Below are 24,185 nucleotides of genomic sequence, written 5' to 3'. Positions count from 1 at the left end.
TACAGGTTTCACAGCCAGGTCATGTCAGAAACTGTGACACCTATGTAACATTTAAAACTGCACTAAAACAGTGGTTGAAAACTAATCAGACATGCACACACAATTAGATTATTCACTTGTTTTGTTTTTTGTTTGTTTTATTTTTTTGTCCATATTCTGTGCTTATGGTATGCCTGTAATGTCTTGTGATTTATGTGTTATTTTGTATAATGACCTGTTGAATGTTTATTGTATTAACCTGCCTTGGGACAACGGATGAAAATTAGCTACTGTGCTAATTCAAATAAATAAATAAATAAAGCCTCGGAAAATAGTAGCAGCTTATAGTCCGGAATTTACGGTATGTGGCGGGCCAAATTAAAATGGTGTGGCGGCCATGATTTGGCCCCCAGGCCTTAAGTTTGACACTTGTCCTCTAAAGTTACAGTGCAATACATTGCATTGTAAGAGAAATTTCAAGTCAATCCGACTTATTGCGTTCAATATTGATCAGAAAAACAAGGGGAGCATGTTTGGATGCATGTTATGGTGAATTTTCCCTCCCCAATTAAAGCAAGTCCAAAATATACACTATATTGCCAAAAGTATTTGGCCACCTGCCTTGACTCACATGTGAACTTGAAGTGCCATCCCATTCCTAACCCATAGGGTTCAATATGATGGCGGTCCACCATTTGCAGCTATTACAGCTTTAACTCTTCTGGGAAGGCTGTCCACAAGGTTGCGGAGTGTGTTTATAGGAATTTTCCCCCATTTTTCCAAAAGCACATTGGTGAGGTCACACACTGATGTTGGTCGAGAAGGCCTGGCTCTCAGTCTCCGTTCTAATTCATCCCAAAGGTGTTTCATCGGGTTCAGGTCAAGACTCTGTGCAGGCCAGTCAAGTGCATCCACACCAGACTACGTCATCCATATCTTTATGGACCTTGCTTTGTGCACTGGTGCACAGTCATGTTGGAAGAGGAAGGGGCCCACAAGGTTGGGAGCATGGAATTGTCCAACATGTTTTGGTATCCTGGAGCATTCAAAGTTCATTTCACTGGAACTAAGGGGCCAAGCCCAACTCCTGAAAAACAACCCCACACCATAATTCCTCCTCCACCAAATTTCACACTCGGCACAATGCAGTCCGAAATGTAGCGTTCTCCTGGCAACCTCCAAACCCAGACTCGTCCATCAGATTGCCAGATGGAAAAGTGTGATTCATCACTCCAGAGACCACGTCTCCACTGCTCTAGAGTCTAGTGGCGACGTGCTTTACACCAGCGGTTCCCAACCACCTACGCATTTGCTACCGGGCCGCAGAGAAACATTAAATAATGTATAAAGGACTGCATATTCTCCTACTTAACTTTTCGCCTGTTCCACCAGACACACCAATAAGCTCGTTTATAGATGTACAATAAAACTCCTCATAGGAAGTTGCCCTTTGTTATATTTGTTATAATTTTGTGACATGATACAATGCACATTAATAAACATATAAAATATAAATGTGACAGATTGTAGCCAAAGGCTGATTTGCATATGCATCTCATTGCAAAGAAACATGCCCCCACTAATTCAGCGTTATAGTGAGTTGTATTTTTCATGCACTTATTTTTGCTGTATTTATCTGGCAAAGCCGGTCCCTGAAAACAATGCCTACATTAAACAAAGAAGTGCAAAGCAGGTTGGGGACCACTGCATCCGACGCTTTGCATTGGACTTGGTGATGTATGGCTTAGATGCAGCCGCTCGGCCATGGAAACCCATTCCATGAAGCTCTCTGCGTACTGTACGTAGGCTAATTGGAAGGTCACACATACTTGCCGACCTTGAGACCTACGATTTCGGGAGGTGGGGCGCGGTTAAGAGGGGAGGAGTATATTTACAGCTAGAATTCACCAAGTCAAGTATTTCATAAATATATATATATATATATATATATATATATATATATATATATAAGAAATACTTGACTTTCAGTGAATTCTAGCTATATATATGTTTTTTTTATTTTATATATATATATATATATATATAAATATAAGAAATACTTGACTTTCAGTGAATTCTAGCTATATATATATATATATATGTTTTTTTTATTATATATATATACATATATATATATATATATATATATATATAAATAAGAGAAGTACTTGAATTTCAGTGTTCATTTATTTACACATATACACACACATAACACTCATCTACTCATTGTTGAGTTAAGGGTTGAATTCTCCATCCTTGTTTTATTCTGTGTCACTATTTTTCTAACCATGCTGAACACCCTCTCTAATGATGCATTCTGCTTCGTCTCCTTGTTGTGTGCGCAGTTGTGCACTGCACTCTCTAAAAGCCGTAGATAATATTGTCACATATGCATGTACAGTAGATGGCAGTATTGTCCTGTTTAAGAGTGTTCACAACATTGCTGTTTACGGCAGACGAACTGCTTTACGGTAGACGAAAAACGTGACTGCTGTTGTTGTGTGTTGTTACCGCGCTGGGAGGACGTTAATGAAACTGCCTAACAATAAACCCACATAAGAAACCCAGAACTCGCCCTCGATCATTCGACAGTTATAAAGTGATTGGGCAGGCACGCTGTTTATATTGTGGGAAAGCGGACGTGAAAACAGGCTGTCGACACGTCACTCAGGTTCGCATGGAGCCGGAGGGGGCGTGGCCTCCAGCTCCGGCTGAATTTCGGGAGAAAATGTGTCCCGGGAGGTTCTCGGGAGAGGCGCTGGTCACATGAAGTTCGGAGCTCTGTAGCAACTGACAGTGCAGAAAGTCGGCTGATCCCTCTCTGTCAGTTTACGTGACCTACCACTTGGTGGCTGAGTTGCTGTTGTTGCCAAACTCTTCCATTTTCTTATAATAATAATAATGTTGACTCTGGAATATTTAGGAGAGAGGAAATTTCACGACTGGATTTGTTGCACAGGTGGCATCCTATGACAGTTCCACGCTGGAAATCACTGAAAGCGGCCCATTCTTTCACAAATGTTTGTAGAAACAGTCTCCATGCCTACGTGCTTGATTTTATACACCTGTGCCAAGTGATTAGAACACCTGATTCTCATCATTTGGATGGGTGGTCAAATACTTTTGGCAGTACAGTATTGCATTTCATTTTTATGCCGATGATTGCCAGATTTATTTTCCCATGGCACAAAATAACACGGTTCAACGTCTTATTGACTGCCTGCACGACATCAAAGTCTGGCTTTCAGCTAACTTCCTGAGCCTAAATGAAGATAAAACAGAAGTTATGTTGTTCGGTCCAAGTCGCTCTCCCTCCCCCAACGTTGACCTCGGCACTCTGACCCCGTATCTCAGCGACTCTGTCACAAACCTGGGGGTAAAGTTCGACTCAGATTTTAAATTCGAAAAACAAATCAGCAGCGTCGTTCAAAAAAGCTTTTATCAATTACGCCAAATAGCGAAAGTGAAACCGCTTCTATCAAGACATGATCTTGAGAAATTAATCCACGCTTTTATCTCGACTCGTCTTGATTACTGTAATGCCCTGTATGTTGGCATTAGCCAGGCCCCCCTCGCCCGCCTGCAGCTCGTGCAGAACTCTGCTGCTCGTCTGCTAACACAGACCCGCAGACGTGAGCACATCACCCCTATTTTAGCGTCCCTTCACTGGCTCCCTGTGCGTTACCGAATACATTTTAAACTCCTTTTATTTGTTTTTAAATGTCTAAACAACCTCGCGCCAACCTATCTCTCCGACCTCCTTCAGCCTTACTGCCCCACCCGATCCTTAAGATCAGCCGATCAGCTGCTGTTGACGGTCCCTGACACAAGGCTGAAGCTTAGAGGTGACAGAGCTTTCGCCGTTGCTGCTCCCAAGCTCTGGAACGACCTACCCCTGAGTGTTAGACAAGCCTCCTCTCTTCCTGTTTTTAAATCTCTCTTAAAAACATACTTTTATTCCAAGGCTTTTAACACTGAGTGATATCCATACTGCAATGGCGCCCCATAATACACCTGCTGTGATCCTGTTTTTATGTTTTTATGTTTTTATTACGCCGGATAGTTGAACCTCGGATTCAGGAGGAACAGTGTGGTTTTCGTCCTGGTCGTGGAACTGTGGACCAGCTCTATACTCTCGGCAGGGTCCTTGAGGGTGCATGGGAGTTTGCCCAACCAGTCTACATGTGCTTTGTGGACTTGGAGAAGGCATTCGACCGTGTCCCTCGGGAAGTCCTGTGGGGAGTGCTCAGAGAGTATGGGGTTTCGGACTGTCTGATTGTGGCGGTCCGCTCCCTGTATGATCAGTGTCAGAGCTTGGTTCGCATTGCCGGCAGTAAGTCGGACGCGTTTCCGGTGAGGGTTGGACTCCGCCAAGGCTGCCCTTTGTCACCGATTCTGTTCATAACTTTTATGGACAGAATTTCTAGGCGCAGTCAAGGCGTTGAGGGGATCCGGTTTGGTGGCTGCAGGATTAGGTCTCTGCTTTTTGCAGATGATTTGGTCCTGATGGCTTCATCTGGCCAGGATCTTCAGCTCTCACAGGATCGGTTCGCAGCTGAGTGTGAAGCGACTGGGATGAGAATCAGCACCTCCAAGTCCGAGTCCATGGTTCTCGCCCGGAAAAGGGTGGAGTGCCATCTCCGGGTTGGGGAGGAGATCTTGCCCCAAGTGGAGGAGTTCAAGTACCTCGGAGTCTTGTTCACGAGTGAGGGAAGAGTGGATGGTGAGATCGACAGGCGGATCGGTGCGGCGTCTTCAGTAATGCGGACGCTGTATCGATCCGTTGTGGTGAAGAAGGAGCTGAGCCGGAAGGCAAAGCTCTCAATTTACCGGTCGATCTACGTTCCCATCCTCACCTATGGTCATGAGCTTTGGGTTATGACCGAAAGGACAAGATCACGGGTACAAGCGGCCGAAATGAGTTTCCTCCGCCGGGTGGCGGGGCTCTCCCTTAGAGATAGGGTGAGAAGCTCTGTCATCCGGGGGGAGCTCAAAGTAAAGCCGCTGCTCCTCCACATCGAGAGGAGCCAGATGAGGTGGTTCGGGCATCTGGTCAGGATGCCACCCGAGCGCCTCCCTAAGGAGGTGTTTAGGGCATGTCCGACCGGTAGGAGGCCACGAGGAAGACCCAGGACACGTTGGGAAGACTATGTCTCCCGGCTGGCCTGGGAACGCCTCGGGATCCCCCGGGAGGAGCTGGACGAAGTGGCTGGGGAGAGGGAAGTCTGGGCTTCCCTGCTTAGGCTGCTGCCCCCGCGACCCGACCTCGGATAAGCGGAAGAAGATGGATGGATGGATGGATGTTTTTATTAATTCTATTTTAATTATTTATTTTTTATCGTGTTCTGTTTGTGTTGTGTTGTGTTTGCTCGGTACTCGTTTTATCTTTTAACCTGCTCATTGTACAGCACTTTGGCTACCCCTGTGGTCAATTTTAAATGTGCTCTATAAATAAAGTTGATTTGATTTGATTTGATATAGTGAGTGTTTAAAAAAAAACGTTCAATAGATATTCTTTCATTCCGTTGCTGACACAGAGTCTCTTACGTGGCCTGCAGTTACAGGGGGAATCCCTCCCTCGACATGTTCCAAAGGAGGTGAAATACTCAGCAGACAAGCTGTCTTTTGCCACCATGTCAGACAACACATGTCGTGGGAGGACATTTACGATGCCAAACACATGCTGGATTGTGCAAAACAACAACAACACAGCCGCGGTGCGGTTGTATCACAAAATGACGGATGATACGCCACCTTTAATGTATCACACATTGTAAGTTCATTTGAGCATTGGAAATCACACTTGTTCGTGTTTGTGTTCGCCAGCTCGACCCCAAGCTAGTCCACAACTTTGCTTTCAACGATTATACAACGAAAAGTCATTAAAAACTTTCACAACATTTGAAAACCCATTCGTGACTCGTGTAAAAGCACCGGAAAATTCCACCATGAACGGCTTTCTTCGACGTGAGTCGGGCACGGCGCGGCGTCTCACAAGACATATGTTTTAAAAGAGCGAAAGCGAAAGTTGTTGGCAGTTTAAACAAACTTACTGGTGTGTCGGTCGAGAGTTTTAAAAGTGACATTTTTTCCTACCTGCACGACACTGTGATTTCAACTTTGGTGGCAGGGATTGACGCGTTGAGCGGGTCGAAGTCGCCGATCGACGCCATGTTTAAAAAACTGTTGTTCATCCTGTCAACAACAACAAAAAAAAGAATGTTTTTTTTTTCTCGACACTTTTCCACTGTCCAGCCTCCCTTTTCCGCCCTGAGGAAGGCAGCGAATGATCGGGTGGAATGTGAGCGTCCTCCGCGTGAAGTGGAGCTAAGGTCCCTGCCTCGGTGGGTGGGTCGATACCAATGTCGACCACGGAGATACCAGTAGTACCAGCGTCGGATTTGACATCATATTGTGCCATATTGTTTACAAACGACTGGGTTGATATTCCTCAGTTGGCTCGATTATGTCTCTTTTTGTTTAGTTGTTTCGAACTGCTGGATTTAATTGTGCCCGATATGATCAATAGTACTATTTAAAATAGAAGGAATCATATGGAGGTTAATTATGGGGGTTAAATTGTGTCTTTATTACGAAAGCTTTTTTTTGGTCACTGAATTTGTGTATGCGTTTGAATTTTGTGAACTGAATTATTCTTTACACCAAATTATGATGACAATTTAATTTAATAAAATGTTAGTGTACAAAAAAATCAATCTTGTGTTTAAAAAATCAGAGTATAAAAAAAATGTATGATATAAAAATTAATTGTAAAAAAAAATATCAATGCAGAAATATGCGTTGCCTTAAAACTCAAAGACTCACTTCCGGTGAATGAAGACTAAAGCAGCTCATTGGCTGGTCCGAGACTAGATAAAGTTAAAGTTAAAAGTTAAAGTACCAATGATTGTCACACACACACTAGGTGTGGCGAGATTATTCTCTGCATTTGACCCATCACCCTTGATCACCCCCTGGGAGGTGAGGGGAGCAGTGGGCAGCAGCGGTGGCCGCGCCCGGGAATCATTTTTGGTGATTTAACCCCCAATTCCAATCCTTGATGCTGAGTGCCAAGCAGGGAGGTAATGGGTCCCATTTTTATAGTCTTTGGTATGACTCGGCCGGGATTTGAACTCACAACCTACCGATCTCAGGGCGGACACTCTAACCACTAGGCCACTGAGATCGGTTGCTTTGGTCTTTATTTACCTGAAGTGAGTCACAATACGAAGGTCCCTAGTAGTCTTGGGTTCAATCCCGGGCTCGGGATCTTTCTGTGTGGAGTTTGCATGTTCTCCCCGTGACTGCGTGGGTTCCCTCCGGGTACTCCGGCTTCCTCCCACCTCCAAAGACATGCACCTGGGGATAAGTTGATTGGCAACACTAAATTGGCCCTAGTGTGTGGATGTGAGTGTGAATGTTGTCTGTCTATCTGTGTTGGCCCTGCGATGAGGTGGCGACTTGTCCAGGGTGTACCCCGCCTTCCGCCCGATTGTAGCTGAGATAGGCTACAGCGCCCCCCGCGACCCCAAAAGGGAATAAGCGGTGGAAAATGGATGGATGGATGGATGATCAATAGTATACTATTTAAAATGTAATAGAAGGAATCATATGGAGGTTAATTATGGGGGTTAAATTGTGTCTTTATTACGAAAGCTTTTTTTTGGTCACTGAATTTGTGTATGCATTTGAATTTTGTGAACTGAATTGTTCTTTACACCAAATTATGATGACAATTTAATTTAATAATGGTTTGGTGGCTGCAGGATTAGGTCTCTGCTATTTGCAGATGATGTGGTCCTGATGGCTTCCTCCGGCCAAGATCTTCAGCTCTCACTGGATCGGTTCGCAGCCGAGTGTGAAGCGACTGGGATGGGAATCAGCACCTCCAAGTCCGAGTCCATGGTTCTCTCCCGGAAAAGGGTGGAGTGCCATCTCCGGGTTGGGGTGGAGATCTTGCCCCAAGTGGAGGAGTTCAAGTACCTCGGAGTCTTGTTCACGAGTGGGGGAAGAGTGGATCGTGAGATCGACAGGCGGATCGGTGCGGCGTCTTCAGTAATGCGGACGCTGTATCGATCCGTTGTGGTGAAGAAGGAGCTGAGCCGGAAGGCAAAGCTCTCGATTTACCGGTCGATCTACGTTCCCATCCTCACCTATGGTCATGAGCTTTGGGTCATGACCGAAAGGACAAGATCACGGGTACAAGCGGCCGAAATGAGTTTCCTCCGCCGAGTGGCGGGGCTCTCCCTTAGAGATAGGGTGAGAAGCTTTGTCATTCGGGGGGAGCTCAAAGTAAAGCCGCTGATCCTCCACATCGAGAGGAGCCAGATGAGGTGGTTCGGGCATCTGGTCAGGATGCCACCCGAACGCCTCCCTAGGAAGGTGTTTCGGGCACGTCCGACCGGTAGGAGGCCACGGGGAAGACCCAGGACACGCTGGGAAGACTATCTCTCCCGGCTGGCCTGGGAACGCCTCGGGATCCCCCGGGAGGAGCTGGATGAAGTGGCTGGGGAGAGGGAAGTCTGGGCATCCCTGCTTAAGCTGCTGCCCCCGCGACCCGACCTCGGATAAGCGGAAGAAGATGGATGGATGGATGGATATGTGTACAAAAAAAAAACAATCTTGTGTTTAAAAAAATCAGAGTATAAAAAAATGTATGATATAAAAATTAATTGTAAAAAAAAATATCAATGCAGAAATATGCGTTGCCTTAAAACTCAAAGACTCACTTCCGGTGAATGAAGACTAAAGCAGCTCATTGGCTGGTCCGAGACTAGATCGGTTGCTTCGGTCTTTATTTACCTGAAGTGAGTTTTGAAGCGGTGGAAGAGGGGTTAGTGCATCTGCCTCACAATACGAAGGTCCTGAGTAGTCTTGGGTTCAATCCCGGGCTCGGGATCTTTCTGTGTGGAGTTTGCATGTTCTCCCCGTGACTGCGTGGGTTCCCTCCGGGTACGCCGGCTTCCTCCCACCTCCAAAGACATGCACCTGGGGATAAGTTGATTGGCAACACTAAATTGGCCCTAGTGTGTGGATGTGAGTGTGAATGTTGTCTGTCTATCTGTGTTGGCCCTGCGATGAGGTGGCGACTTGTCCAGGGTGTACCCCGCCTTCCGCCCGATTGTAGCTGAGATAGGCTCCAGCGCCCCCCGCGACCCAAAAGGGAATAAGCGGTAGAAAATGGATGGATGGATGGAGTTTTGAAGCATTAAATATATTTCTGCACCGAATTAGTATTCATTGAATTGTTTTTTTTTACACTTTATTGTTACACAATTAATTTTAAAACACACTTATTTTGCGCACACATTTTTACTCAATGAAATTGTCAGCATAATTTGATGTAAAAAAAAAAAAATTAAAATCAGTTCACAAAAATCAAATGCAGTTACAAAAATGTATTGAATAAAAATTTGTGAGCAAGTTGTGTCTTTAAAAAAAAGTCAATATAGACAAATTAATATAGATATTAATTTGTGTCTTTATCACGAAATCTTTTTATACTAAATTTGCCACTGATTTGAATTTTGTGAAATTAATACATTGTGTTGACATTTAAAAAAAAAAATACACATTGTCAACAAAATGTGTGTGTTTGTTTAAATACACTGTTTCATTGTTAAAAAAAAAAAATTCGGTGTAAAAAAAATAAAAGCTGTATAAATCATCAATCTCAAAACTCATTTGTATACTCTAGCCTTTGAATAGCCCCCCTTTTTTTAGACCAGTTGATCTGCCGTTTCTTTTCTTTTCTCCTCTGCTCCCCCCTATACCTTGTGGAAGGGGAGACACACAGATCCGGTGGCCATGGATGGGGTGCTGGCTGTCCGGGGTCGGGACCCGGGGTGGACCGCTCGCCTGTATATCGGTTGGGAACATCTCTGCGCTGCTGACCCGTCTCCGCTCGGGATGGTTTCCTGCTGACCCCACTGTGGACTGGACTCTTACTGTTATGCTGGATCCACTATGGACTGGACTCTCACAATATTATGTTAGACCCACTCGACATCCATTGCATTCGGTCTCCCTAGAGGGGGGGGGTTACCCACATATGCGGTCCTCTCCAAGGTTTCTCATAGTCATTCACATCGACGTCCCACCGGGGTGAGTTTTTCCTTGCCCTTATGTGGGCTATACCGAGGATGTCGTTGTGGCTTGTGCAGCCCTTTGAGACACTTGTGATTTAGGGCTATATAAATAAACATTGATTGATTGATTGATTGATTGATAAAAAGTGCAGGAAGAGACGTTGCTTCAAAACTCAAGACTCACTTCCGGTAAATTAAGAACCAGCCAATTTTTGATTGATTGATTGAAACTTTTATTTGTAGATTGCACAGTACAGTACATATTCCGTATAATTGACCACTAAATGGTAACACCCGAATAAGTTTTTCAACTTGTTTAAGTCGGGGTCCAAGTAAATAAATGCATGGTGCTCTAGTTCTAAATGACCGGAAGTGGATCTTGAATTTTCAAGCAATTAATATTCCTGCGATGAATTTGTATACACTGTATAGATCAGGGGTCGGCAACCCAAAATGTTGAAGGAGCCATATTGGACCAAAAATACAAAAACAAATCTGTCTGGAGCCGCAAAAAATTAAAAGCCATATTACATACAGATAGTGTGTCATATGATATAAATTGAATTAACATGACATAAAGGAAACCAAATGAGCTCAAATATTGCTACAAATGAAGCATAATGATGCAATATGTACATATAGCTAGCCTAAATAGCATGTTAGCATCGATTAGCTCGCAGTCATGCAGTGACCAAATATGTCTGATTAGCACTCCACACAAGTCAATAACATCAACAAAACTCACCTTTGTGGATTCATGCACAAAAAGTTTGGTGGACAACATGAGACAGAAAAAGAAGTGGCATAAAACACGTCCTAGAAAGTCGCAGAAAGATACACATGTAAACAAACTAAGGTGAGTTCAAGGACTGCCAAAATTAGTAGGACAAAACGGCGCTCGCCATATATACTCGAATCAGTGAAGCATGTTTAATATAAACAGTGTGCTTTATGACAATTAGGGAGGTTTGTGTCATGTTTGTCCTCCTACAGAAACCATATTAAAACAAAAAATGTTTTTTTTCCCCCTCAACTTTTTCCATTTTTCATACATTTTTGAAAAAGCTCCAGAGAGCCACTAGGGCGGCGCTAAAGAGGCTCTAGAGCCGCGGGTTGCCGACCCCTGGTATAGATAAATAAAAAATTCAGTTCACAAAATTCAAACGCGAAAATTCAGTCACGTAAATTCAGTGTCCAAAAAAAGTTTTCGAAATGAAGACACAAATTAATCTCCAAAGATTCATGAAATCGTTATTTGACCTGGCAAGCTTTCAAAGTGTTTGCATATCACCAGACTCTATTTAGGTGATTGATCGATATCAAAATTTGCCGTATCACCCACCGCTAGCAGAGAGGGCTCCCCCTACGGTTGGAAAGTGTAACTGACATTTGTGAGGCACTGCATTGCTCATAACTTTACACACATTTTCTTTGTCAGTTTTGAAATACAGTTTCCAAAATGAATTAATAATTATAAGAATAACACTACAATATGGGTTGTACTTGTATAGCGCTTTTCTACCTTCAAGGTACTCAAAGCGCTTTGACACTACTTCCACATTTACCCATTCACACACACATTCACACACTGATGGAGGGAGCTGCCATGCAAGGCGCTAACCAGCACCCATCAGGAGCAAGGGTGAAGTGCCTTGCTCAGGACACAACGGACATGACGAGGTTGGTACTAGGTGGGGATTGAACCAGGGACCCTCGGGTTGCGCACGGCTACTCTCCCACTGCGCCACGCTTGGTCATTTTTTATAACATCCACAAAGTTCAGTGAGCAGGTTGTGATAAGTGTGTTGACTTTTGGTGTTGGTTGCAGTTTTTTTGCGCCATGACTAAGGAAGGTTGTTTGGGTCATTAAAATATATATGACCCAATTCATATTTTTTTAAACACATTTGAAAACACCCCACGGGCCAGATTCTTTACTAAACTAAGGACATCTTGCGGGCCGTAGTTCGGACAGCCCTGACTTATATATGGATTCAACATTCTACAACCCAAAAAAAAGCAGGATCTGGGAATTGTTCATCTGAGAAACTGCTGCATAGTGAAGCTGATCTTACAGTAATATTTCATGGAGAACTTGCAAGATTAGTGAGGGGGAAAAAAAGACAGGAGTTCTTTGCGATATATTATACTAAACATTTGGCAACACCCTTTTGTCTCACACACGTCTTCAGTGACAGCTGATATGTGCAAATATCATGTATAATATATACAAACGTACTGTAATAATAATACAAAAATAATAATTACACTATTGGAGTCCAAGTCCAGTACCAAGAACCTCAGAGGTGTCCTATCGGAACTGAGGAGCATGGTTTGCAAAAAGGCAGCAAAAATGTGACGTATGCACGCGTATACAGGCGGTTCACACGCGAGGCGCTCGCTTGAGCATTGTGCAATTGTGCAAGATGTTCAAAAACAAACAAAAGTAGAAGTTAGTGTTTCAAGTTCACAGCTGAGGAGTGGACGGTACGGTTAGGCTCTGGGGCCGGCCTGAACTGGACAGGTGGCTTAGATCAATTCTACCACCAAAACTTCCAAAAAAAAAGGGAGAAAAACAGCACCTGTATCCCACACGACAACAAGAAAAAGAGCAAGGTAACAATGTAATAATGACATAGATTGTGGTGATGATTAATTTTTGGATAATACATGCCAATTTAAAAAAAAAATCAAGCAATATGCATTATTATTAGACATTTCTTAATCTATATTCAGCATTTATTTGTGACTGATACGTAATAACATGGCATTTTACACAAACAGGCCTCTCTGTGGTAGAAGGGATCATTGTGCGGTATAGTTACAGCATACACTAGATTTGTTGTTATCAGGATTATTACTTGTGTTTGTTTAGAGACGCCCTTCTCCTTCATTATGTGGAGGATAAACATCTGACAGGAGTGACAGGAGGACCCTCCTGCTGGCATGGAACAAAATGGCAGAGCGATCGATATCATGAAGATGCATTTGTTTGATACGACGTGTGCTACTAATGAAAAAAAAATCATCGTTTTAAGCCAGCCGATGACTAAATATAGCTGACAAAACACAAACGTGTTACAGTTACAGGTATGTCCATCAGCAGACGCACAAAAGCAAACAATACAAAACTTATTAAACAATGATGTAGCAGGGATCAAAACACTGGATCATAATTCAGCACTTGCTTCCACGGACATGAATAATGTATGAAGCCATTAGTTTGGAATAAATTGCACAATTATTACACACGGCCATGCCAGGAATGCCATTCATTTCTCTTCGCCATTAAGCATACACACATTTACCCAGAATGCCCTTTGAGCACACGTAATAATACAACGTGGGAATTTTTTTTACATCTAAAAGTGTTGTTTTTTTACAGGCTGCCTGTTAGGGGGATCTTTGACTAGCGCTTTTGGCCGTACTGTAGGTTTTCAAAAAAAGCACAGTTCCGTCAATAGAGGATCTTTGACTAGTGTTTTTTACAGTACTGTAGGTTTTCAAAAACAGCACAGTGCCGTCAATAGAGAATCTTTGACTAGTGTTTTTGACAGTACTGTAGGTTTTCAAAAACAGCACAGTGCCGTCAATAGAGGATGTTTAACTAGTGTTTTTGGCAATACTGTAGGTTGTCAAAAAAAGCACAGTACCGTCAATTGAGGATCTTCGACTAATGTTTTTTTTACAGTACTGTAGGTTGTCAAAAAAAGCACAGATCTGTCGTAGGAAGGATCTTTGACTAGTGTTTTTGACAGTACTGTAGGTTCTCAAAAACAGCACAGTTCCGTCAATAGAGGATCTTTGGCTAGTATTTTTGACCGTACTGTAAGTTCTCAAAAATGAACAGTGCCGTCAATAGAGGATCTTTGACTAGTGTTTTTTACAGTACTGTAGGTTGTCAAAAAAAGCACAGCTGTCGTAAAAAGGATCTTTGACTAGTGTTTTTGACAGTACTGTAGGTTCTCAAAAAAAGCACAGTTCCGTCAATAGAGGATCTTTGACTAGTGTTTTTTACAGTACTGTAGGTTTTCAAAAACAGCACAGTGCCGTCAATAGAGGATGTTTAACTAGGGTTTTTGACAGCACTGTAGGTTTTCAAAAACAGCACAGTGCCGTCAATAGAGGATCTTCGACTAGTGTTTTTTACAGTACTGTAGGTTGTCAAAAAAAGCACAGCTGTCGTAAAAAGGATCTTTGACTAGTGTTTTTGACAGTACTGTAGGTTCTCAAAAAAAGCACAGTTCCGTCAATAGAGGATCTTTGACTAGTGTTTTTTACAGTACTGTAGGTTTTCAAAAACAGCACAGTGCCGTCAATAGAGAATCTTTGACTAGTGTTTTTGACAGTACTGTAGGTTTTCAAAAACAGCACAGTGCCGTCAATAGAGGATCTTTAACTAGTGTTTTTGACAGCGCTGTAGGTTTTCAAAAACAGCACAGTGTTGTCAATAGAGGATCTTTAACTAGTGTTTTTGACAGCACTGTAGGTTTTCAAAAACAGCACAGTGCCGTCAATAGAGGATCTTCGACTAGTGTTTTTTACAGTACTGTAGGTTTTCAAAAACAGCACAGTGCCGTCAATAGAGGATCTTCGACTAGTGTTTTTTACAGTACTGTAGGTTGTCAAAAAAAGCACAGCTGTCGTAAAAAGGATCTTTGACTAGTGTTTTTGACAGTACTGTAGGTTTTCAAAAACAGCACAGTGCCGTCTATAGAGGATCTTTGACTAGTGTTTTTTACAGTACTGTAGGTTTTCAAAAACAGCACAGTGCCGTCAATAGAGAATCTTTGACTAGTGTTTTTGACAGTACTGTAGGTTTTCAAAAAGAGCACAGTGCCGTCTATAGAGGATCTTTAACTAGTGTTTTTGACAGCGCTGTAGGTTTTCAAAAACAGCACAGTGTTGTCAATAGAGGATCTTTAACTAGTGTTTTTCACAGCACTGTAGGTTTTCAAAAACAGCACAGTGCCGTCAATAGAGGATGTTTAACTAGGGTTTTTGACAGCACTGTAGGTTGTCAAAAAAAGCACAGCTGTCGTAAAAAGGATCTTTGACTAGTGTTTTTGACAGTACTGTAGGTTCTCAAAAACAGCACAGTGCCGTCAATAGAGGATCTTCGACTAGTGTTTTTTACAGTACTGTAGGTTGTCAAAAAAAAGCACAGCTGTCGTAAAAAGGATCTTTGACTAGTGTTTTTGACAGTACTGTAGGTTCTGAAAAAAAGCACAGTTCCGTCAATAGAGGATCTTTGACTAGTGTTTTTTACAGTACTGTAGGTTTTCAAAAACAGCACAGTGCCGTCAATAGAGAATCTTTGACTAGTGTTTTTGACAGTACTGTAGGTTTTCAAAAACAGCACAGTGCCGTCTATAGAGGATCTTTAACTAGTGTTTTTGACAGCGCTGTAGGTTTTCAAAAACAGCACAGTGTTGTCAATAGAGGATCTTTAACTAGTGTTTTTGACAGCACTGTAGGTTTTCAAAAACAGCACAGTGCCGTCAATAGAGGATGTTTAACTAGGGTTTTTGACAGCACTGTAGGTTTTCAAAAACAGCACAGTGCCGTCAATAGAGGATCTTCGACTAGTGTTTTTTACAGTACTGTAGGTTTTCAAAAACAGCACAGTGCCGTCTATAGAGGATCTTTAACTAGTGTTTTTGACAGCGCTGTAGGTTTTCAAAAACAGCACAGTGCCGTCTATAGAGGATCTTTAAGTAGTGTTTTTGACAGCAATGTAGGTTTTCAAAAACAGCACAGTGCCGTCAATAGAGGATGTTTAACTAGTGTTTTTGGCAGTACTGTAGGTTCTCAAAAAAAGCACAGTACCGTCAATTGAGGATCTTCGACTAATGTTTTTTTACAGTACTGTAGGTTGTCAAAAAAAGCACAGATCTGTCGTAGGAAGGATCTTTGACTAGTGTTTTTGACAGTACTGTAGGTTCTCAAAAACAGCACAGTTCCGTCAATAGAGGATCTTTGGCTAGTATTTTTGACCGTACTGTAAGTTCTCAAAAATGAACAGTGCCGTAAATAGAGGATCTTTGACTAGTGTTTTTTACAGTACTGTAGGTTGTCAAAAAAAGAACAGTGCCATCAATAGAGGATCTTTGACTAGTGTTTTTTACAGTACTGTAGGTTCTCAAAAACAGCACAGTGCTGTCAATAGAGGATCTTTGACTAGTGTTTTGGACAGTACTGTAGGTTTTCAAAAACAGCACAGTGCCATCAATAGAGGATGTTTAACTAGTGTTTTTGGTAGTACTGTAGGTTCTCAAAAAAAGCACAGTGCCGTCAATTGAGGATCTTCGACTAGTGTTTTTTACAGTACTGTAGGTTGTCAAAAAAAGCACAGATCTGTCCTAGAAAGGATCCTTGACTAGTGTTTTTGACAGTACTGTAGGTTCTCAAAAACAGCACAGTTCCGTCAATAGAGGATCTTTGACTAGTGTTTTTGACTGTACTGTAAGTTCTCAAAAAAAGAACAGTGCCATCAATAGAGGATCTTTGACTAGTGTTTTTGACCGTACTGTAAGTTCTCAAAAAAAGAACAGTGCCATCAATAGAGGATCTTTGACTAGTCTTTTTTACAGTACTGTAGCTTCTCCAAAAAAGCACAGTGCCGTCAATAGAGGATCTTTGACTAGTGTTTTTTTACAGTACTGTAGGTTCTCAAAAACATTACAGTGCTGACAATAAAGACTCTTTGAAGTCTTTGACCATGCAGGATCTTCGACAAGCGTTTTTGGCAGTAGGTTCTCAAAAACAGCCACCGAAATAACAGCGCAAGACAAGAACTAAAGCACTACACACAGGAAAACACCAACAAACTCAAAATAAGGCACGACGACCTGGTGGAGTTTCATTTTTTTAACGTTTTCTGCTGGTGGTGTGCATACTTGCCAACCTTGAGACCGCCGATTTCGGGAGGTGGGGGGTGGGGGCGTGGTCGGGGGCGGGGCGGGGCGTGGTTGAGGGCGTGGTTAAGAGGGGAGGAGTATATTGACAGCTAGAATTCACCAAGTCAAGTATTTCATATATATATATATATATATATATATATATATATATATATATATATATATATATATATATATATATATATATATATATATATATATACATCCTGAAAATATGCAAACAAACTGTGTTTAGATAATTGATACCTCAAACTTGCATAAATAAATATTAAGAAATATAACATAACTTGGCTTCTGAGAGCTTCAAAATGTAATGAACAAAATGCTAAAGTTGTTGATAAACAAGCAGTTATTTTAATAATTAAATATGGTCATTTTAAATGAATTATTATGATAATTTAAAATCAATTATTTCAAATATGTTTATTTTAATGTATAATTATATGGCTGGATGTAATAAGGAGTCATGAAAAAATACAAATAAAAATACAATTAATTTTGATGTTTTTAGCAAAATATAGTAAAAATTTATTTAGTTTTTTTTTTTTTTTTAATTGATAAATATATTTATTTTTAGGTAAAATAAACATAATACTACAATTTATCTCTAGTCTGGATGATTTAGTTCTTGTCACCCTGTTGTCCTCCCGTCATGAAAAAAGGCTGTCCTCACTCAGGTCCGCATGGAGCTGGAGGGGGCGTGGCTTCCAGCTCCGGCTGAAAATCGGGAGATTTTCGGGAGAATATTTGTCCCGGGAGGTTTTCGGGAGAGGCGCTGAATTTCGGGAGTCTCCCGGAAAATTCGGGAGGGTTGGCAAGTATGGTGTTGGCCTATGGATTTTTTAATGAAAGAAATGTACCTTGCCTCAAAAAAGGTTGAAAAACACTGATATAGAGGATCCTCGAGGAGCTTTTTTTACATTTGGTCCTTAAAAACAGCAGAGCTCTCTGAAAACGTGGCCATCATAACAATTTAGTTGAATTGTCTTTTATTAGAGTTATACACTGAGACTTTTCCATCATAACACTCCATCAATGGACTACATTTAACTAGAAAACAGATTAAAGGTCACTCAGGCCTCACTTTTATCAGAAGTCATAAAAGAGGTTTTGTAGGTCAAACTTCTTCACGCTGCAGAGAAACTCAGGAGTGATTATGTCGCAAACCATAATGCACCACACATATGATAATACCCAGAGTTAATGCAAAGTCCAATTAAAGACTTGGACCGTCATTACATTTGCCACTGAATGCCACGTATAGAAAGAGGGAAGGGTTTGGGGGCCACTTTGATGTTCCTCACATTTTCATTCATTAACATGCTAGAATTAAGCCAATTGTTGTAATGAACTAAATTGAACACTTTATGGACATTGACATACCTGAAAACTGAGCAACTGCTGGCAACTATCATGAAAATCTGCTATTTTGGGGGCATTTTGAGCCATTTTCTTATCTTTCTGTGTCATGTTGTAATGTGTGTTATCTGTAGAATAAGCCAAGGGCCGATAAGAAAGAAGTGCAGGTCGCCAATGGCTGCACTTTAGACGGCGCTGGTTTAAATCTCACATCAGCGGGCTGCAGAGATGTGACGTTCGCGAACAAATCGAGTCGTTTGAACAGATCTTTTGAGTGAACGATGAGAACCGATTCCCAGTTGTGAGCTGTTCTTTTGGGAGATGTTTTTTTTTTATGCATGTGCAAATTTAGCGTTGGCAATTGCCCACTCTGGCAACTGGATTAGAAAAGGAGTTGAAAGAAACTCAGGAGCATTTGGATAAACTTTTAAAAAAACCCAATGATATACATAAATATCTGTACATATAAATATATATGTATTAATATATATATATATATATATATATATATATATATATATATATATACACACACATAGGTATACATATGTATTGTCGGAGGCAGATATTTACATATATCCGAATTTAAGTGTTACTTCTTTTATTTCATAATCATATTACAAAACAGCTAGTGTTTTTCTTCCAATTGTGGTCTTTTGGTTGTCTGCAAAAACTGTGTGCTTAACTTTGAGTGAGGAATGTAAGAAAGAGAGATACTCCTTTCTCTTATCTGGCCTTATGTCCAGGTGCGGAGGACAGTGGGCATTAGAGATGCGCGGTTTGCGGGCACAACCGCGGAGTCCGCGGATTATCCGCGGATCGGGCGGATGAAATTTAAAAAAAATTAGATTTTATCCGCGGGTCGGGTCGGGTCGGGCGGTTGAAATAAAAAAAAAATTAGATTTTAAATAGATTCAGGCGGGTGGCAGTTAAACCAATTGGGAAATATATATACATAGTTAAATGTTGTTACCCACATACGAAAAACGAGCAGGCACCTGCTGCATGTGCCACAACAGAAGAAAAAAAAGAAAAAGAGATGGACACTTTTACGGAGCGGAGAAGGCCCCCGACGCCTCGCCGGGGTCCGGGACCGAGGCCCCTTCCCCCGAGAGGGCCCCACCGGGAGCCGTAGCTGAGGCGATCCGCGAGAAGGGCCCGACGCACGTCCAGGGTCACCACCGCGCCCACCGCACAGACACCCCGCCTCGTCCGCCTTCGCCGCGGCCGGCGTCACGCGCAGCAGGTAAGCAGCTTACCTGCCCGCCACCCCCGTGGCCGGGGGCTCGTAACAGGGGTCACTCCGCGCGCTCCGCCCGCGCAGCTTCCCTGCCCACCACCCCTGTTGCCGGGGGCGCGTAACAGGGGTCACTCCACGTGCAGTGCGCTCACGAAAGGGGTGGGGCTCACCCTGGTTGATATAGACAGCAGGACGGTGGCCATGGAAGTTGGAACCCGCTAAGGAGTGTGTAACAACCCACCTGCCGAATCAACTAGCCCTGAAAATGGATGGCGCTGGAGCGTCGGGCCCATATACCCCGCCGTCGCCGGCAGCGAGACGCGCTTGGAGGTGCGCTCAGCGCGGCTCCCATATGATTGCGCACTGGTGTGCGTCTGGGTCGTGACAGCGTGGCACGCGAATGTCTGTGCTGCATTGGATCAGTCTCCTTTCTTTAACAGGCAAAAGCTTTATAACCTCACTAATGCCTTGCATCGTCTATATTAGATATATAACAACGGGCGGGTGCGGGCGGATGGCGGGCGGATGCGGTTCTGATCAAATGTTAGATCGGGTGGATTGCGGATGGTTGACGACTTTCTGATGCGGTTGCGGATGAAATAATTGCCTATCCGCGCATCTCTAGTGGGCATGTGTTTTGGCTGGAGGGACATGACTGCGAGGGTGGGGGAGAGAGAGACTTAAGAGGGGAGAGGGTTTTTCGGTGGGCGCAGACCATCTTGGCGGCGCGATTGAATGTTCTATGCTGGACTGGTCTCAATGTATATGCAAAGCTTTGCAAATATATTACAAAATACCTATTCTGTCTCTGGTGGTTTTTCTACTCAGCTTTAAGTGTCGTAAAGAGCTTGGGAGCGACTTGTGACTTGAATTCCCTGGGAGGAACAACTGGTCCAAACGCAACAGTATACACACATATATATATATATATATATATATATATATATATATATATATATATATATATATATATATATATACAAATATATATTTTTAATCATTATTATTTTGTAATTGTATTTATTTTTTCTTTTATTTATTTATTTATTTATTTTATTTGGTTTCACTTTTCGGGTTCATTATTCTAAAAGTGAGTACCGTATTTTCCGCACCATAAGGCGCCCTTGGTTATAAGCCGCGCCTTCAATGAACGGCATATTTCAAAACTTTGTCCACCTATAAGACGCCCCCGTGTTATAAGCCGCATCTAACTGCGCTAAAGGAATGTCAAAAAAACAGTCAGATAGGTCAGTCAAACTTTAATAATATATTAAAAACCAGCGTGATGTGGGCGCGCACGGAGTCGTATATCAACATGGACGGAGCTGCGTGAAAAAAGCCACCCGGCCTCTTCGCGTAAACTTACCTTAACCACTCGCTCATCTTTTCTTCATCCATCCCTTCGAGTTAGCTTTTATGATGACGCCGGCTGGAAAGGTCTCTTTTGGCAAGGTCTTCCTTTTGAATATCACCATGGGTGGAAGTTTCTGGCCATTAGCATGGCAAGCTAGAACCACAGTGAAGGATGACTTCTCATTCCCTGTGGTGCGAATATTCACCGTACGTGCTCCCGTTGTATCCACAGTGCGGTTCACAGGAATATCAAAAGTCAGTGGAACCTCGTCCATGTTGATAATGTTCTCTGGCCGGATCTTTTTTTCAGCTATCTTGTTTTTACAATATGCACGGAAAGTAGCCAGCTTTTCTTGAAAGTCTTTAGGCAGTTGCTGTGAAATAGTAATCCGTGTGCGGATGGAGAGATTGCGTCTTTTCATGAACCGGATCCCTGTCGCTTAGGAGCCATTTTGTGGTCTTTACAGATGTAAACACACAAAGGAAATGAAACGTACGGTAATATCCGCGCGCTTCTTCTTCTTCTACGCGGGCGGGTGGTTGCTTACAGTAGAAGAAGAAGCGCTTCCTGTTCTATGGGGGCGGGTGCTTACCTTGGCGGTTGCTTGCGTAGAAGAAGAAGCACTTCCTCTTCTACGGGGAAAAAAGATGGCGGCTGTTTACCGTACTTGCGAGACCGAAACTTTATGAAAATGAATCTTAATATTAATCCATATATAAAGCGCACCGGGTTATAAGGCGCACTGTCAGCTTTTGAGAAAATTTGTGGTTTTTAGGTGCGCCTTATAGTGCGGAAAATACGGTAGTTCAAGTGTACACACACCAAGTATGGTCAAATAATATTATAGTCACATTTTTATTATGTTCAAATTTTTTTTTAAAGACATTTTTTCGGCCATCTCCGTGCAACCAAAAGGAGCTGTCCCAACCTGTGACCTGTTTTGAAAATGTTCCATTACAATTATTTTACCAAATAATACATTGCGAGAATCGGTTTGAGTCGAAAATCGTGCTGAATCGAGAGTCGATTCCCCGGGAATGGGAATCGGATGGAATCGTTAGGTTCCCAAAGATTCACACCGCTAACATATATGTTTGCATTCTGTGTTATCAGGTTTAATTTAGTACACGTGTTGGACATTCTTACACAAAAATAATCCACATTTTACTTTTTTGATTTTAGTTTTTTTCGTGTGTGTGCGATTTTGGAATATTATTTAAAAATGTCCGCATTTTAAAAATAACTGCAGACGCGGCACAGGAGCCAAGCGTGCAGTTTTTAACAAGTTTTTTTCAAAATCTTTCTCCAGCAGAACGTGACTTTACAGGCCGCTTACTGTTAAAGACAACAGATGATTAGATCAGTACACGTACCACCTGTGAAATCTAATCACCTGCCAGCTGTGTCTCGCCGTCAGCACTGCCACGCCCCCGTCTGATGGTGCTCTCTGTCCTCAGCACCGTGGACAGAGGCGGTGACCTTTGCTCCTGCAGGCAGCGCTGGCCACACCTCCCCCCACAAACTGCACTGGAGAAAAAGGCACCAACCAAGGCAAGATAGAGTTTTGAAGGGTAAATATGAACAGAAAAGTACAGTACATAGGTCTGGGTTCGTTTTTGAGTCATCCCTCACTTAAAGGGTGAGTGAAGAATGCGCTACCTACCTGATAAGTCTGAAAGAGAAAGAGATGATACAGTATTATCTGCTCACATATGCCACCTGGTGGTTGTTTGGGCACACTGCAGCCGGCCCTGGATAGTCCCACTCCTAAATGCTTCAGGCATACGCAGGATTCTCACAGGAATTAGACAAAACTACAACCTTACCTACTTAAAAGTGTTAAATTCAAGCCTGGAGTCAAAGCCTAGATTGCATTTTGTTTGCTGACTAGTCTTCTAACCTCGCATTAAAGCCTTTGTTATGCTCACTAAAGCACTCTCCAGCGCCACCTAGCCATCTATTGTTATTGACCTGCACTAGATGTTGTAGAATATAAATATCAGGAGCTCGTTCACATGCCGTTACTGCCATAAAACCCCAAAGTGATTCTGCCAACGAGCTCCAGGTGTCATTTCTGTGAGGTAAAGTATCTAAAGGCATCTGCTAGCGGGCGCATGAAAAACATAACTCCTCCAATAATCTTGATAAGTGTGATGATCCGCCAAAACTGAGGGGGAACACGCGGAGCTGCGAGGGCATTAAGTGAGCGAGCTGCACTGTCACGCCTCATCAGTTGTGGTCATAAAGCAGGAGCTGGGCTATTTTTAGCCGCAGGATTCACGGGTACATATTGACCCTGCACACCTGCAGCTTGCCACTTGAACTGCTGCTTCATTGCATGTTTGTTTGGCCATGTTGTACATTATGTGTGCAACATTGGCAATTGTGTACTAGTAGTATGTGTGCAACAGTGGTCATTTTGTAAAGTATGAGTGAGCAACATTGGCAATTTTGTAAAGTATGTGTGAGAAACATTGGCCAGTTTGTACAGTATGTGTGCAACATTGGCCATTTTTGGCAGTATGTGTGGGCAACGTTGGTCATTTTGTACAGTATGTGTGCAACAGTGGCCATTTTGTGCATTATATGTGCAACATTGGCAATTTTGTAAAGTATGTGTGAGCAACATTGGCAATTGTGTACAGTATGTGTGGGCAACATTGGTCATTATGTACAGTACGTGTGGGCAACATTGGCCATTTTGTACAGTATGTGTGTGCAACATTGGCCATTTTGTGCACTATGTGTGCAACATTGGCCATTTTGTACAGTATGTGTGCAACCTTGGCCATTTTGTGCATTATGTGTGCAACATTGGCCATTTTGTACAGTATATGTGTGCAACATTGGCCATTTTGTACAGTATGTGTGCAACCTTGGCCATTTTGTGCATTATGTGTGCAACATTGGCCATTTTGTACAGTATGTGTGTGCAACATTAGCCATTTTGTGCACTATGTGTGCAACATTGGCCATTTTGTACAGTATATGTGCAACCTTGGCCATTTTGTGCATTATGTGTGCAACATTGGCCATTTTGTACAGTATATGTGTGCAACATTGGCCATTTTGTACAGTATGTGTGTGCAACATTAGCCATTTTGTGCACTATGTGTGCAACATTGGCCATTTTGTACAGTATGTGTGCAACCTTGGCCATTTTGTGCATTATGTGTGCAACATTGGCCATTTTGTACAGTATATGTGTGCAACATTGGCCATTTTGTACAGTATGTGTGCAACAT

General features: G+C 42.5%; 1 protein-coding gene across 2 annotated transcripts in view; it reads right to left on the bottom strand.

The window, feature by feature from the left end:
• The window catches only part of LOC133606153 (copine-8), a 255,190-nt gene extending 248,863 nt beyond the window's left edge, over nucleotides 1–6,327 (bottom strand). Inside the window, exon 1 of one of the 2 annotated variants that reach the window (XM_061959774.1) lies at nucleotides 6,076–6,327. In XM_061959774.1, coding sequence (XP_061815758.1) covers nucleotides 6,076–6,173 — 98 coding nt within the window. In that variant the 5' untranslated portion in view covers nucleotides 6,174–6,327. The remainder of the gene's footprint in view (nucleotides 1–6,075) is intronic. The other variant, XM_061959775.1, reaches the window with a different exon arrangement.
• Between the last annotated feature and the right edge of the window lie 17,858 nt (nucleotides 6,328–24,185).

This window comes from Nerophis lumbriciformis, linkage group LG05, assembly GCF_033978685.3.
Source record: "Nerophis lumbriciformis linkage group LG05, RoL_Nlum_v2.1, whole genome shotgun sequence".
Taxonomy (NCBI): Eukaryota; Metazoa; Chordata; class Actinopteri; order Syngnathiformes; family Syngnathidae; genus Nerophis; species Nerophis lumbriciformis.
This window is presented reverse-complemented; position numbering and strand designations above follow the sequence as displayed.